Here is a 16,892-nt window from a genome sequence, read left to right as displayed (position 1 = left end):
GTTCCAAATCTGTGATTTCTAGAATACTTCATCTTTACTATGTCACAAACTCATTCAAGGCCCCCAAGAAGGCTGGTCATCCACGAAACACAAATGCAAGAGAGGATAGGATAATGCGGAGAATCCCAATCTCAATGCTGCAGCTGGAATTGCTCGCCAGTTCAGCACTGAACAGGGTAAGGATCTGTCTCGTCATACAGGGTCTCAACGTTTAAGAGCATTTGGGCTGAAAGACCACTCTGCAATGACCAAACCTCTCATTAGCAAAAGGCTAGACTGACCTTTGGTGGGGAGCATGTTGTGTGGACAGAGGAGAAATTTTCCTAAGTTTACTTGAGTAATGAAAAAAAGTTTCATTTTTTGGGGTCCGGTAGGAAATATTATGGGTAGGGATGAGCGAATCGACTTCGGATGAAACATCCAAAGTCAATTTGCATAAAACTTTGTTTCAATACTGTACAGAGCGAGCGGATCCATTCACTTGAATGGGGTCTGCGATCCACATTGCAAAAAAGTAGTGCATGCACTACTTCTTTACGGTGCGGAGGCACTGACAGAAAACTCATGGAAGCACTCCGTAGTGCTTCCAATCCATGCCTCTATTCTGCAATGCACAGTCTCATCTGGATTGCGGACCAATTCAAGTGAATGGGTCTGCATCCGTGATACTGTGCGCCCGTATATTATGGACCCGCTGTTTGGGTGCCGCAGTACAGCCACGGCCGTATGCATTGGGCCTAAACTGTGTAAAGAAGTTAGTAAAAGTGTGGGGGGAGTGTCATGGTTTGTGGAATGTTTTTGGCGTTGGTCCTCATACAGCTACATGGCAGAGTTAATGCAAATGTTTATCGGAACCTTCCTAAACAACACGCGGTTCCTTACCTGCGTTCATCAATAAGCCAGCCATTTTCATGCAGGACAATGCCCCCTGTCACACAGCACAGCAGGTAAAACAGTTCCTTGAAACTGTAAACATTAAAATAATGAAATGTCCAGGCCATAGTCCTGATCTAAACCCAATAGGAAACCTCTAGAAAATCCTTGGCGACAAAGTTATGGCCAAGAAACCCACTACAGTCACTGAACGGTAGAAGAGACTGGAAGAAGAGTGGACCAGAATCCCAGAAGAGCAGTGTGAGACTAGTGATGTCCTGTGGTTGCAGATGTGCTGGAGTCATTCAAAGAAAAGGCCTGTACACTTCCTACTAATTGTTAACAGTAGTAACCTTCAGAAAATGTACTTGTAGTCTTTCTCTGTGCTACAGTCATTGATGTTCTCTTAATTTAGTTAATTGTGTTTTCTGCAAAATAAAAGGTTCTTTGTTGAAGTGCCTTGGTTATTTTGTAAAACATTGTTCGAGTAGCATAACCACAAGAAAAATTCATTCAACTGTTGAGCAATTAAGATTACATTATTTCTGAAAAAAATCAAGTGTTCATAAATTGTTCTCTAATTTTGATCTTCAGTATGTAGTTTTCAAGAAATTTTGTGCACCTTAGGTTTTTACACAGCGCCCCCTGCTGGATATACCTCATCATAACTTATGTACTTACTGCTCAAAACTAATTATGCATTTCAGTATTTGTAAGGCAAAACCAGGAATGGAACCAGCTCGGTCATGTTCTAGCCCCCTCCTTAGAAATACTGATGCAGTATACTAACCTTTGTGTTTGTAGGGATGACCAATTGTTGCAGGAAGGCAGATGGATGAATGAAAGATAGGACTGTTGGATTGCAACATGTCCAGTTCTTCTGGTTTTATGGCAGAGGTGTCTGTCTGATCGTGGCCTTCTCCGATTTTCTCACACAGAATACACGAACGGTTGGTCAAGCAGCACACATATGGAGTCAGGAGCAACAGTTGTTGGCTGACAGTGATCTATAGTATATGGCCAGCCTTACAGGCAGGTAGGTGTACTCCATTATACTTGTGTTAGCCTGTCACAAATTAATACAGTAAAGTGTCACTCGTCTGCAGGCCATGGAGGTTGATGATGCGTCGTGTTGCAGGTACTGCTTACTCCGCGAGCAGAATAGCAACTGTGAATATATGGATACCTTATTTTTATCATATTACAGCTTCTAAAAAATTTGCACGGTGCACAATGGAGCATATGTCCGTAGCAGCTGATCAAATTCCGGATATCCTCTCCCAACCTGCCCTGGAAAGGTATAATCTGATCACTGTGGATCTACATTTTGTCTGCAGTAGATAAATGGGGTTCTGGGATGGAAAAGCATAAAGCAAAATGTAGTGTAGTGTATGCATTTCACACACCTCTATAGCTATGGAGAAGAACGGTCGTGTCTGTTTTGTGATGTGGGTACAGTTCTTATTGTTAGTAGACGGATATCTTGTTAAAAAAACTTTTATGGAGAAAGGCTCATGTATGAGCCGAAACGTCGCTCTTTGCCACTTCATGGGTGAATAAAACATATTGTCTTATTGAAGATTTCTCTGGAGTGCAGTCCGATTTTTATTCTATACAAGAGGGTAAGCACCTGTTGCCATACTTGGACATTGCACCCGCCTTTTTTCCCCTTTTTCTTTGGATGGTGCTGCCGGTGGTTTTTTCTATTATTTATATATATCTACTGTATATCTGTGTGTATATCTATATATACACACACACACGTGAAACTCAAAATTTGAATATCGTGCAAAAGTCCATTTATTTCAGTAATGCAAATTATAAGGAATTGCATTAATGCAGCTTAAAATTAGAATTTTGTGAAAAGGTTCAATATTCTAGGCTCAAAGTGTCACACTCTAATCAGCTAATTAATCCATACCCCCTGAGCAAAGGGGACCTGAGATTGTGACTTTGGGGTTTTATAAGCTGTAAGCCATAATCATCCAAATTATATCAAATAAAGGCTTGAATTATCTCGCTTTGCATTTAATGAGTCTATCTCATCTGTTAGTTTATCTTTTAAGTTGCATTACTGAAATAAATGAACTTTGCACGATATTCAAATTTTTCGAGTTTCACCTGTATATGGCATCCATAAAGGTGACAGGTGGAGACAAAAGCAGGATCTTTGGGATAACCAGCCATTCAGTGCATTCTGTTCGCCCTGCTTTAGTAGACCATAAGTGTTTTTTGAGGTTGCCCTGAATACTACACATTACCAGATAGCCTTATGTGAGCCACATGCATACACAGACAAGGACCAGACCAACTCACTAAAACAGTTATATATTACTTACAGAGGGATTCTTTGAAAAGAACTGCAGCCACTGAACTGTATACAATGGGTAAAAAATAACATGTGCATTGTAGTAGCTAGTCTGTAAACCAGTAGAGGAGGACGCAGTCTCACTTCAGGGAGAACTACCTTCCAGTCCCTGAGGTTGGAGGCTGGTCAGTGCCATCATCAGCGGATATTACTGTACACATCTGAAAACCTCTGGTTTCATCTGTGTCCACTTCTCCTTTAAGTTTGATTTGACATGTTCTGGAGCAAAGATGTAATCGATGGCTCGGTTTGACAGATCCCATATTTGATGTGGGGTCAAGTTAAATGCATTAGCAGCAATTTCATACTCCAAGGAAAGATCTGTAGCGAAGACGCCTTTATCGTCAGTCTAAAAAAAAAACAAAAAAAAAAAAACACATTCCCTTTAAAGCTGACCGCATAGCTACCGCATACAGAAAAACTAACAAAGTGCATATTCTCATTATTCTCATGTTCAAGTTTTTTATAGTGGGGGTCCAGATGCAGTTAATTGTCTACAACGAAGAGGCAGAAGTGCTCAGCCGTACACAGTCTTTCCTTACAAGGAGAGATAGCGGTCAGCTGAGGGCTTCTGTCCCTACGTTTTAGCGACTGATCTCAGCATCCAGACCTTCACTGATCAAAACTTCTGACATGACTCCGTCATGTGAAAATGCAGTTACTCTCTGATGCAGTTTTCGGGAACACTTTTTGCGTTAGAATTCTGGTGATTTTTGCTTAGTGAAGCTCCTCCTTGGTGGCACAGTTAAGATTGGACATTAGGCAATAGCGAGGTTCACAAGTTATTTATAAACTGCTCGTGGTGGGTAACAACTAGAACACATAGGATAGACTCATTCGATAGGGATAATGGTATGGCATAACTGCATTGAAAACAATTGCATTCAGCACTCTCGTGAAGCTCCTGTCTACCACTTTTCATAACACATAGTACCTCAATATAGGTTTGTGTAAAACCTTTCAAGAAAGAAGTGATGGCGAACAAGGGCAGGTAACACCTCGAGTTGTTCAGAAATGTGCTTCATACTCCCAAAAGTGCAGTGTACATGCCAAATATTACAACATTTCTCCAGTTACATGCTCAATAAAGTTAAAATATAAAAACAACAAAAAAAAACATACATACACTCAAAAATTTGGACACACCTTTCCATTCCATTAGTTTTCTTCTATTTCATATTTCATACATTGTAGACTCATAATGAAGACATGAAAACGAACAAGGGACACATGGAATTAAAAGGTCACTGTGCTTTCAGAAAACTTCTGATCTGTCAAAGGGACATAACATGCTGAGACCTCCACCGATCTCTGGAATGAGCGGAGAGAAGTGCTAGAACATACTCTCTCCTCGATTCAGGACAGTAAGCCAGACAGACGCAATAGAAAGTTTATGGGCTATGTTCTATTACTGTTCTAATCCATATTATGGTACCAACCAACTAAGTGACAGTCTGTCATTACTTTAAGACATGAAGGTCAGTCAATCCAGAAAATTTCAGAATTTTGAAGGTATCTGCAAGTGCAGTCATGAAAACCATCAAACTCTATGATGAAACTGACTTATGGAGGAAATGAAGACCAAGTGTTACCTCTGCCGCAGAGGATACGTTCATTACCTGCCTCAGAAACTACAAATTAACCACCTCAGCCCCCAGTGCTTAAACACCCTGAAAGACCAGGCCACTTTTTACACTTCTGCACTACACTACTTTCACCGTTTATTGCTCGGTCATGCAACTTACCACCCAAATGAATTTTACCTCCTTTTCTTCTCACTAATAGAGCTTTCATTTGGTGGTATTTCATTGCTGCTGACATTTTTACTTTTTTTGTTATTAATCGAAATTTAACGATTTTTTTGCAAAAAAATAACATTTTTCACTTTCAGTTGTAAAATTTTGCAAAAAAAAACGAGATCCATATATAAATTTTGCTCTAAATTTATTGTTCTACATGTCTTTGATAAAAAAAAATGTTTGGGTAAAAAAAAAATGGTTTGGGTAAAAGTTATAGCGTTTACAAACTATGGTACAAAAATGTGAATTTCCGCTTTTTGAAGCAGCTCTGACTTTCTGAGCACCTGTCATGTTTCCTGAGGTTCTACAATGCCCAGACAGTACAAACACCCCACAAATGACCCCATTTCTGAAAGTAGACACCCTAAGGTATTCGCTGATGGGCATAGTGAGTTCATAGAACTTTTTATTTTTTGTCACAAGTTAGCGGAAAATGATGATTTTTTTTTTTTTTTCTTACAAAGTCTCATATTCCACTAACTTGTGACAAAAAATAAAAACTTCTATGAACTCACTATGCCCATCACGAAATACCTTGGGGTCTCTTCTTTCCAAAATGGGGTCACTTGTGGGGTAGTTATACTGCCCTGGCATTCTAGGGGCCCAAATGTGTGGTAAGGAGTTTGAAATCAAATTCTGTAAAAAATGACGAGTGAAATCCGAAAGGTGCTCTTTGGAATATGGGCCCCTTTGCCCACCTAGGTTACAAAAAAGTGTCACACATCTGGTATCTCCGTATTCAGTAGAAGTTGGGGAATGTGTTTTGGGGTGTCTTTTTACATATACCCATGCTGGGTGAGATAAATATCTTGGTCAAATGCCAACTTTGTATAAAAAAATGGGAAAAGTTGTCTTTTGCCAAGATATTTCTCTCACCCAGCATGGGTATATGTAAAATGACACCCCAAAACACATTCCCCAACTTCTACTGAATACGGAGATACCAGATGTGTGACACTTTTTTGCAGCCTAGGTGGGCAAAGGGGCCCATATTCCAAAGAGCACCTTTCGGATTTCACTCGTCATTTTTTACAGAATTTGATTTCAAACTCCTTACCACACATTTGGGCCCCTAGAATGCCAGGGCAGTATAACTACCCCACAAGTGACCCCATTTTGGAAAGAAGAGACCCCATGGTATTCGCTGATGGGCATAGTGAGTTCATGGAAGTTTTTATTTTTTGTCACAAGTTAGTGGAATATGAGACTTTGTATGAAAAAAAAAAAAAAAAAAAAAAAATCATCATTTTCCACTAACTTGTGAAAAAAAATAAAAAATTCTAGGAACTCGCCATGCCCCTCACGGAATACCTTGGGGTGTCTTCTTTCCAAAATGGGGTCACTTGTGGGGTAGTTATACTGCCCTGGCATTTTCCAGGGGCCCTAATGTGTGGTAAGTAGGTAAATGACCTGTGAAATCCGAAAGGTGCTCTTTGGAATATGGGCCCCTTTGCCCACCTAGGCTGCAAAAAAGTGTCACACATGTGGTATCTCCGTATTCAGGAGACGTTGGGGAATGTGTTTTGGGGTGTCATTTTACATATACTCATGCTGGGTGAGAGAAATATCTTGGCAAAAGACAACTTTTCCCATTTTTTGATACAAAGTTGGCATTTGACCAAGATATTTCTCTCACCCAGCATGGGTATATGTAAAATGACACCCCAAAACACATTCACCAACTTCTCCTGAATACGGAGATACCACATGTGTGACACTTTTTTGCAGCCTAGGTGGGCAAAGGTGCCCAAATTCCTTTTAGGAGGGCATTTTTAGACATTTGGATACCAGACTTCTTCTCACGCTTTGGGGCCCCTAAAATGGCAGGGCAGTATAAATACCCCACATGTGACCCCATTTTGGAAAGAAGACACCCCAAGGTATTCAATGAGGGGCATGGCGAGTTCATATAAAAAAAAAAAATTTGGCACAAGTTAGCGGAAATTGATTTATTATTTTTTTTCTCACAAAGTCTCCCTTTCCGCTAACTTGGGACAAAAATTTCAATCTTTCATGGACTCTATAAGCCCCTCAGCAAATACCTTGGGGTGTCTTCTTTCCAAATTGGGGTCATTTGTGGGGTGTTTGTACTGCCCTGGCATTTGAGGGTCTCCGCAATCATTACATGTATGCCCAGCATTAGGAGTTTCTGCTATTCTCCTTATATTGAGCATACGGGTAATGAGATTTTTTTTTTCCGTTCAGCCTCTGGGCTGAAAGAAAAAAATGAACGGCACAGATTTTTTTCATTCGCATCGATCAATGTGGATGAAAAAATCTCTGCCAAAAAAAGAAAAAGGAGGGGAAAGGCGTCTGCCAGGACATAGGAGCTCCGCCCAACATCCATACCCACTTAGCTCGTATGCCCTGGCAAACCCGATTTCTCCATTCACATCAATCGATGTGGATGAATAAATCATTGCCGGGATTTTTTTTTTTTATTATATATATATATATACAAAGTGTTTGCCAAAGTATATGAACACCGCCACCTCCTCAGCTCATATGCCTCGGCAAACGTATCTTTTACTGCAGAGGAGAAATCTCGTCTTGCAGCGCCGCATACACCGACTTGCGTGTAATCTGACAGCAGCGCAATGCTTCTGTCCGAATGCACATCAGTGCTGCAGCTAGTCGATCGGTTGGTCCACCTGAAAGGTAAAAAAAAAAAAAAAAAAAAAAAAGAAAAAACCAGGCCGCAAAGCAATAACTTTATTAACTTTAGAACAGAACATATTAACTTTTTTTTTACTTTTTTTACTTTTTTACTTACCGGTAATTTTTTTTTTGTTTAGTTTTTTTACCTTTATAGAACAAACCTCTCCTTCCCCATGGGACAATGTGCAAAGCGCAAATCGCCCAAAGATGTGGCAAAGTACGTTATGCACTTTATCCCAGGTGAAAGGAGAGGTTTGCAGCAGCTGTGAGTAAAAGGGCCCTAATAGCCCTGTGTGCCTGTCCTGTGAGATGCAATCCCTATGCTAAGTGTACCTGTGTGTGGTACTTCCGGAAACACTCTCCATAGCATAGGGCAGGGTGGTCAGGACAGTCAGGACAGAAATAGCGGGTGTCACGCCTTATTCCACTCCTGCTACAGACACGACATCTTTTTCGGGGTGACGGTTGGGTTGAGGTACCAGCAACGACACTGGGGAAATGTCGCTCGTGTAGACGGCTAACTACACTGGTGGATGGGGCCACGGAACCTCCTGGGTAAAGGAGGTTCTCGATGATCTCTTCCTGGAATTTGAGGAAAGATCTTGTTCTCCCAGCCTTACTGTAGAGAACAAAACTATTGTACAGCGCCAATTGAATTAAATATACAGACACCTTCTTATACCAGCGTCTAGTTCTGCGGGAAACTAAATACGGAGACAACATCTGGTCATTGAAGTCCACCCCTCCCATGAGCGCATTATAGTCGTGGACACAGAGGGGCTTTTCAATGACACGGGTTGCTTGCTCAATTTGGATTGTCGTGTCTGCGTGAATGGAGGAGAGCATGTAAACGTCACGCTTGTCTCTCCATTTCACCGCGAGCAGTTCTTCGTTACACAAGGCAGCCCTCTCCCCCCTTGCAAGACGGGTGGTTACAAGCCGTTGGGGGAAGCCCACGCGACTAGTTCGCGCGGTGCCACAGGCGCAAATCCGTTCTAGAAACAAATGCCTAAAGAGGGCCACACTTGTGTAGAAATTGTCCACATAAAGATGGTACCCCTTGCCGAATAAGGGTGACACCAAGTCCCAGACTGTCTTCCCACTGCTCCCCAGGTAGTCAGGGCAACCGACCGGCTCCAGGGTCTGATCTTTTCCCTCATAGTCCGAAATTTGTGGGTATAGCCTGTGGCCCTTTCACAGAGCTTCTACAATTTGACCCCATACCGGGCACGCTTGCTTGGGATGTATGGTTTGAAGCCAAGGCGCCCGGTAAAATGTATTAGGGACTCGTCTACGCAGATGTTTTGCTCAGGGGTATACAAATCTGCAAATTTCTGGTTGAAATGGTCTATGAGGGGCCGAATTTTGTGGAGCCGGTCAAAAGCAGGGTGGCCTCTGGGACGGGAGGTGGTGTTGTCGCTAAAATGCAGAAAACGCAGGATGGTCTCAAATCGTGTCCTGGACATAGCAGCAGAGAACATGGGCATGTGATGAATCGGGTGCGTGGACCAATATGACCGCAATTCATGCTTTTTTGTCAGGCCCATGTTGAGGAGAAGGCCCAGAAAAATTTTAAGTTCGGAAACTTGGACTGGTTTCCACCGGAAAGGCTGGGCATAATAGCTTCCCGGGTTTGCAGTTATAAATTGTGTGGCATACCGGTTTGTCTCTGCCACGACTAAGTCCAAGAGCTCCGCAGTCAAGAACAGCTCAAAAAATCCCAGGGCCGAACAGATTTGAGCCGTCTCAACCCGAACTCCAGACTGGGCGGTGAAAGGGGGAACTACTGGTGCGGCTGAAGTTGGTGACTGCCAATCAGGGTTTGCCAGCACCTCAGGGATTCTAGGGGCTCTACGGGCCTGTCTGTGCGGTGGCTGCGACGGGGTAACTATTGCACGTGCCACTGTACCAGCTTCAACTGCCCTTCTGGTGCTCGCTACTTCACCATGTTGTACGGCAGTGCTGGTACTAGGTCCAGGAAGGGCTGCGCTGCTGGTGTATGCCTCACCACGTGATCCGGCAGCGACAGCCCCACTCTGCTGCTCTTGAAGCGGATCCTGCGCAACCTGTGGTCTAGCGACATGGGGCCGGGTACGCCTGGTGCTGCCAGGGACCTCCACCTCCTCGTCCGAACTTTGGGTCAGAGAGCCACTGCTTTCCACAGGTTCATATTCTGACCCGCTAGATTCGTCAGATGAGGGTTCCCACTCCTCATCCGACTGGGTCAGAATCCTGTAGGCCTCTTCAGAAGAATACCCCCTGTTTGACATTTTGGACTACTAAATTTAGGGGTATTCCCTGAGACTACCCAAGAAAAAAAGCAAACCTGTCTTACAAAGGGGAGGCTAGCGAAGTACCGGAGGCCGCTGCGGTTGATAAAAAATATCAAAACTGATTTTTTTATCGCCGCAGTGCGTGTAAAGTGAATGTGCAGTGATCAAAAAAAAATATTTTTTTGTCACTGCGGTGGGGCGGGCGTGGGTGAACGCACGTGTGGGCGACCGATCAGGCCTGATCGGGCAAACACTGCGTTTTGGGTGGAGGGCGAGCTAAGGTGACACTAATACTATTATAGATCTGACCGTGATCAGTTTTGATCACTTACAGATACTATAAAAGTACAAATGCTGATTAGCGATACGCTAATCAGTGAATAAAAGTGACTGCAGTGCGGTGGGGTGGGCGCTAACTGACGCTAACTACCTAACCAAGGGGCCTAAACTATCCCTAAAACCTAACAGCCAATACTAGTGAAAAAAAAAAGGGACAGTTTACACTGATCACTTTTTGTCTTTCACTAAGTGATTGACAGGGGGCGATCAAAGGGGTGATCAAAGGGTTAATTGGGGTGCAGGGGGGTGATCAGGGGCTACAGTGAAGTGTTTGGTGCTACTCACAGTTCAGTCTGCTTCTCTGCTGGATCCAACCGACGAAAAGGACCAGCAGAGAAGCCATATAACAGATCATATTTACTAATATGATCTGTTATATGGCCAGTGATTGGATTTTTTAAAAATCGCCAGCCTGCCAGCCAATGATCGTTGCTGGCAGGCTGGTGACGAACTTCTTCTTTAACTTTTGCCGGCCCGCGATGCGCATGCGCGGGACGGCTTTGAGCGAAATCTCGCGTCTCGCGAGATGACGCGTATATGCGTGACTCTGCGCAGCGCTGCCACCTCCGGAATACGATCCTGCGTTAGGCGGTCCGGAGGTGGTTAAAGAAGCACTCCCATCATTTTTTTTTCTTTCTGCTTTTCCTGTGCTGGTCTGCCATCTTTATCTGCATTTTCTCTCTACTATATTCATTAAAACTGTCTGCTGCTCTTTTCAACTTCTTTCTATATTGCTGCAGTCTTGCCTACAAGTCCCAGAATACTGCTGTCGGAGGGGGACAGTGTAAATGAGGGTGAGCGTTTTCTCCATAATGTTGTTTCCACCCGCTGACTCTCCTCCTGGCAGTCTGTATTCTCATCGTCTTGACAGGACCTTATGATGACACTTGGTCATGTGATTATTAGATTAAATTATTACGTTTCATTTTCTAATATAAAGGGGCTTTCCTTCTAGATTGCGCTTAATGGGACTATCATTTGTTTTTCAACAGGACAATGACCCCCAAACACACCTCCAGGCTATGTAAGGGCTATTTGACCAAGAATGAGAGTGAGGGAGTGCTGTGTCAGATGACATGGCCTCCACAATCACCCGACCTTAACCTAATTGAGATGGTTTGGGATGAGTTGGATTACAGGGTGAAGGAAAAACAGCCAACAGGTGTGCAGAACCTCTTGGAACTCCTTTAAGACCATTCCAGGTGATTACCTCATGAAGCTGACTGAGAGAATGCCAAGAGTGTGCAAAACTGTCCTCAAAGCAAAAGTGGGATTCTTTGAAGAATCTAAAACATATAACATATTCTGGTTTTATACTTTTTGTTTACTACTTAATTCCATATGTGTTCCTTCATCGTGTGCATGTCTTCAGAATCTACAATTTAGATAATAAAAAAACAAAACCATAGAATGGAAAGATGTGTTCAAACTTTAGGCTAAATCAAATTAGGCTCCTTTCACATCTGCTTCTGAAGCTACTTTCGGGGCTTCCATCACAGAAATTGTCAAAAGTAGCGGAGAGAAAAAACCTGCATGCAGGACTTTTTTCTCAGCTAAAAATGTTCTCCCAAATGAATCCCATTATAGTAATGTTCCTTTTGTGTCATTTATGTGCTGAATATGGCACTTCCGTTATTTTTGTTCCTCTGCTCCTATAACGGAGCAAAAGAACATAATTAAGAAGTGCTGATGTGAAAGCAGCCTTACCTCCTACTCAATGCAGTCATTTTCCATGATACAGTGTCAGAAATCCCACATATCTAATTGTGCATGCATTCTGTTCTACACAAGTTTTAAACCGGTAACAAATATTAATAGACTTACACATAAGACAGTTGGATGATCCAGGTTGTACCAGAATCCAAAATGATGCTTGTCATATGAAGGAACAGACTGTCCTTTAACATTTGAGGTCAAGCAGAGTTCTAGGCAGAGTAGTGATCACATTATTAGATTTTAGTAATTTTTATATTTTTCATACTGATATTAAACACCTAGCTAGCCACAAGGTCAATGAAACTGAATAAATCTAAATAAAAACGGAGTACAGAACTAAATGTTACGGTTTAAAAATGCCAAGCAGGGCAGACTCATTATGTAACTTTTATAATACATACTTAAATGAGGGTTTGATATTTAGCACTGCTAACTACCACATGGTTAGTCATGACTGTCTCTAATAGAAATGATTTGGCATTTGAGTCACTGCTTCAGATGCCAGCAAGGCTGACTCATTTATGAAGATCATTTCAGGACAAATCTACCTTTAGTATACCTATATATATTTTTAGGTATAAAATAACGGAGGTCATTTATCAAGACCGGCATTTTGACGCTGGTCTTCATATATCCCTGCGCATTCCTCCACCATTCCGTGTGCTTAGAGTGAAATCTTCTCCATCTCGTAGCTGGCGTACATTTCAGTCACCATTTACGCCAGTAACGTGATGTAAATTGTGGTATATGTGGCGGGGCTGGGAACCTGACCATAACCCCTGCCACATACCCCTTTTTGGAAAGTAGAGAGGGCAACGTAAAAAAGCGACTTATACTTAAAGGGAACCTGTCATGTGGATATTTGATTATAATCTAACTAATTATATACAATCATTAACTACTAAAAAGTGCCTTAGATGTATTCACTTACTGGTGTGACAGATGGTTACCTCATAATATACACACAAAGATGCCACATGCCGCATGCTAATGAGCTGATTTGAGTCCAGCGTGATGTCATTGAGTCCAGCGTTTTTTTAAATTCAGAGCTATAGCCACTCCCCTGCCCACCTGCTGCTGATTCATATGGAAAATAACTGTCAATCAGCAGCAGGTAGGCGGGGAGAGTCAGGAGCTCATGAATATTCAGGACTCATCATTATCAGATGGAGCTTTTCAATACAAGATGTTGGTAGATTGACTGGGTCAATTAAAGAAAGTGACCCAGCATTTTGCTACGAGAATCAGTCACTTATTTATGTTGCCCTTAGTTAGGACACCATAAAACTGGTGACAGGTTCCCTTTAAGCACAATGGCATTTAAAAAAAAAAAAAAAAGTTATGCCAAAAATCTGGCTTAGGGCCATTGTAAATGGCCCCACTTATATGGATATTCAAGGCTTACAACAGACTAACTGTAGAACTTAAACCATTAGTGCAATAAACTTGGTAATATTTTACAAAGGCACTATATGTACTATACTGTACATGAAAAGTGTAATATGCTACATTTACACCGATATTAAATCACTTGAAGTTTGTGGCTCAAATCCTGAGCTGCACTACTCAAGAGTTTTTGATGACATCATGTTCTCTTCTGATTCCTTTTTGCAGTGTTGTCTTGGGGACCTTGTGTGGACAAAAATCACCACATACAACAATTTCGACTTCCTAACTGGCTTGAATAGTGAGATGTGTAGACATGGCTGTATCACAACAGTAAGGCCCCTTTCACACGAGCGAGTATTCCGCGCAGATGCGATGCGGGAGGTGAACGCATTGCACCCGCACTGAATACCGACCCATTCATTTCTTTGAGGCTGTGCACACGAGCAGTGATTTTCACGCATCACTTTTGTGTTGCGTGAAAATCGCAGCATGCTCCCCTTTGTGCGTTTTTCACGTAACGCAGGCCCCATAGAAATGAATGGGGTTGCGTGAAAATCGCAAGCATCCGCAAGCAAGTGCGGATGCGGTGCGATTTTCACGCACGGTTGCTAGGAGACGATCGGGATGGAGACCCGATCATTATTATTTTCCCTTATAACATGGTTATAAGGGAAAATAATAGCATTCTGAATAAAAGATCATGTCACGTACCATGTGATGACCGGAGTGACGTCATCACAGGTCCTTGAACTATAATTAATGCTCACCACAGGTCCTATTCAGTAAAGGGGACAGACGGAGATGCCGGGCTACGCGATCAAGTGGATTAAGGTGAGTTAAATGATTTTTTATTTTTTTTTAACCCCTCCAGCGCTTTTTTACTATGCATTCTGTATTCAGAATGCTATTATTTTCCCTTATAACCATGTTATAAGGGAAAATAATACAATCTACAGAACACCGATCCCAAGCCCGAACGTCTGTGAAGAAGTTCGGGTTTGGGTACCAAACATGTGCGATTTTTCTCACGCGAGTGCAAAACGCATTACAATGTTTTGCACTCGCGCGGAAAAATCGCGGGTGTTCCCGCAACGCACCCGCACATTTTCCCGCAACGCCCGTGTGAAAGGGGCCTAAATGTTTTCTTCTGCATCTGACAGTACTGCAGTGTTAGGCTTCAGGTATGCCATTTTAGTTCATATGTCAGCATTAAGATAGAGTCATGAAACACAAAAGGTGAACACATCATTTTTGTAAGCAGTTTTTCGGTGTACAAAGTCGCAATTTTTCGGGAGTTGGCAGGAGGAGGCCCACTCAAACTTGTGCACATTGGACCAGAAATCTATGCCATCTAGTGTTGAGTGAACGTCTGTTTTCAAGTTCGGCATATAAGGTGTGGGTTATCTAAGAATTCCGTTATAGTCCGTGGTAGTGGAATCCATAACGGAATTCTTAAATAACCCGAACCTTGTACACCGAACTTGAAAACAGAAGTTAGCTCATCACTAATGCCACCTCAATTGCTGGTATAGATTTTTTTTCTGGTGCATAAAACTCCCTACAATGCACCAGGATGATTGATTACCTCTTAATAATTCTGGCATCATAAACCACTTCGGTTTGTTATTAAAACTGGAACAAAAAATGCCAATCTACAGTGGGGGAAATAATTATTTGACCACTCACTGATTTTGTAAGTTTGTCCAATGACAAAGAAATGAAAAGTCTCAGAACAGTATCATTTCAATGGTAGGTTTATTGTAACAGTGGCAGATAGCACATCAAAAGGAAAATCGAAAAAATAACTTTAAATAAAAGATAGCAACTGATTTGCATTTCATTGAGTGAAATAAGTATTTGAACCCCTACCAACCATTAAGAGTTCTGGCTCCCACAGAGTGGTTAGACACTTCTACTCAATTAGTCACCCTCATTAAGGACACCTGTCTTAACTAGTCACCTGTATAAAAGACACCTGTCCACAGAATCAATCAATCAAGCAGACTCCAAACTCTCCAACATGGGAAAGACCAAAGAGCTGTCCAAGGATGTCAGAGACAAAATTGTAGACCTGCACAAGGCTGGAATGGGCTACAAAACCATTAGCAAGAAGCTGGGAGAGAAGGTGACAACTGTTGGTGCGATTGTTCGAAAATGGAAGGAGCACAAAATGACCATCAATCGACCTCGCTCTGGGGCTCCACGCAAGATCTCACCTCGTGGGGTGTCAATGGTTCTGAGAAAGGTGAAAAAGCATCCTAGAACTACACGGGAGGAGTTAGTTAATGACCTCAAATTAGCAGGGACCACAGTCACCAAGAAAACCATTGGAAACACATTACACCGCAATGGATTAAAATCCTGCAGGGCTCGCAAGGTCCCCCTGCTCAGGAAGGCACATGTGCAGGCCCGTCTGAAGTTTGCCAATGAACACCTGAATGATTCAGAGAGTGACTGGGAGAAGGTGCTGTGGTCTGATGAGACCAAAATAGAGCTCTTTGGCATTAACTCAACTCGCTGTGTTTGGAGGAAGAAAAATGCTGCCTATGACCCCCAAAACACCGTCCCCACCGTCAAGCATGGGGGTGGAAACATTTTGCTTTGGGGGTGTTTTTCTGCTAAGGGCACAGGACAACTTATTCGCATAAACGGGAAAATGGACGGAGCCATGTATCGTGAAATCCTGAGCGACAACCTCCTTCCCTCTGCCAGGAAACTGAAAATGGGTCGTGGATGGGTGTTCCAGCACGACAATGACCCAAAACATACAGCAAAGGCAACAAAGGAGTGGCTCAAGAAGAAGCACATTAAGGTCATGGAGTGGCCTAGTCAGTCTCCGGACCTTAATCCAATCGAAAACCTATGGAGGGAGCTCAAGCTCAGAGTTGCACAGAGACAGCCTCGAAACCTTAGGGATTTAGAGATGATCTGCAAAGAGGAGTGGACCAACATTCCTCCTAAAATGTGCGCAAACTTGGTCATCAATTACAAGAAACGTTTGACCTCTGTGCTTGCAAACAAGGGTTTTTCCACCAAGTATTAAGTCTTTTTTTGTTAGAGGGTTCAAATACTTATTTCACTCAATGAAATGCAAATCAGTTGCTATCTTTTATTTAAAGTTATTTTTTCGATTTTCCTTTTGATGTGCTATCTGCCACTGTTACAATAAACCTACCATTGAAATGATACTGTTCTGAGACTTTTCATTTCTTTGTCATTGGACAAACTTACAAAATCAGTGAGGGGTCAAATAATTATTTCCCCCACTGTATATACATTTCCTCTATGGTCTTCATGACTACAGTTTTAGGGCTCATGCACACGACTGTTGCCTGTTTTGTGGTCCGCAAATTGTGGATCCGCAAAACACGGATACCGGCCGTGTGCAGTCTGCATTTTGCGGAACGGCTGGGCTGTAACAGAACAGCCCTATCCTTGTCCGTGGTGCGGACAAGATTAGGACATGTTCTATATTTT

At 42.5% G+C, this 16,892-nt stretch overlaps 1 protein-coding gene across 1 annotated transcript in view; it reads right to left on the bottom strand.

Moving 5' to 3' along the window:
• Positions 1-3,191: 3,191 nt before the first annotated feature.
• Positions 3,192-16,892, bottom strand: part of ADAL (adenosine deaminase like) — a 52,323-nt gene continuing 38,622 nt past the window's right edge. The window contains exons 9-10 of the mRNA XM_040415767.1: positions 12,135-12,235; positions 3,192-3,590 (exon numbers count right to left, since the gene is read on the bottom strand). Of these exons, the coding sequence (XP_040271701.1) occupies positions 3,390-3,590; positions 12,135-12,235 (302 nt within the window). The 3' untranslated portion in view covers positions 3,192-3,389. The remainder of the gene's footprint in view (positions 3,591-12,134; positions 12,236-16,892) is intronic.

This window comes from Bufo bufo, chromosome 1 (assembly GCF_905171765.1).
Source record: "Bufo bufo chromosome 1, aBufBuf1.1, whole genome shotgun sequence".
Taxonomy (NCBI): domain Eukaryota; kingdom Metazoa; phylum Chordata; class Amphibia; order Anura; family Bufonidae; genus Bufo; species Bufo bufo.
The sequence above is the reverse complement of the archived record's forward strand: the minus strand, read 5'-3'. Positions and strand labels throughout refer to the sequence as shown.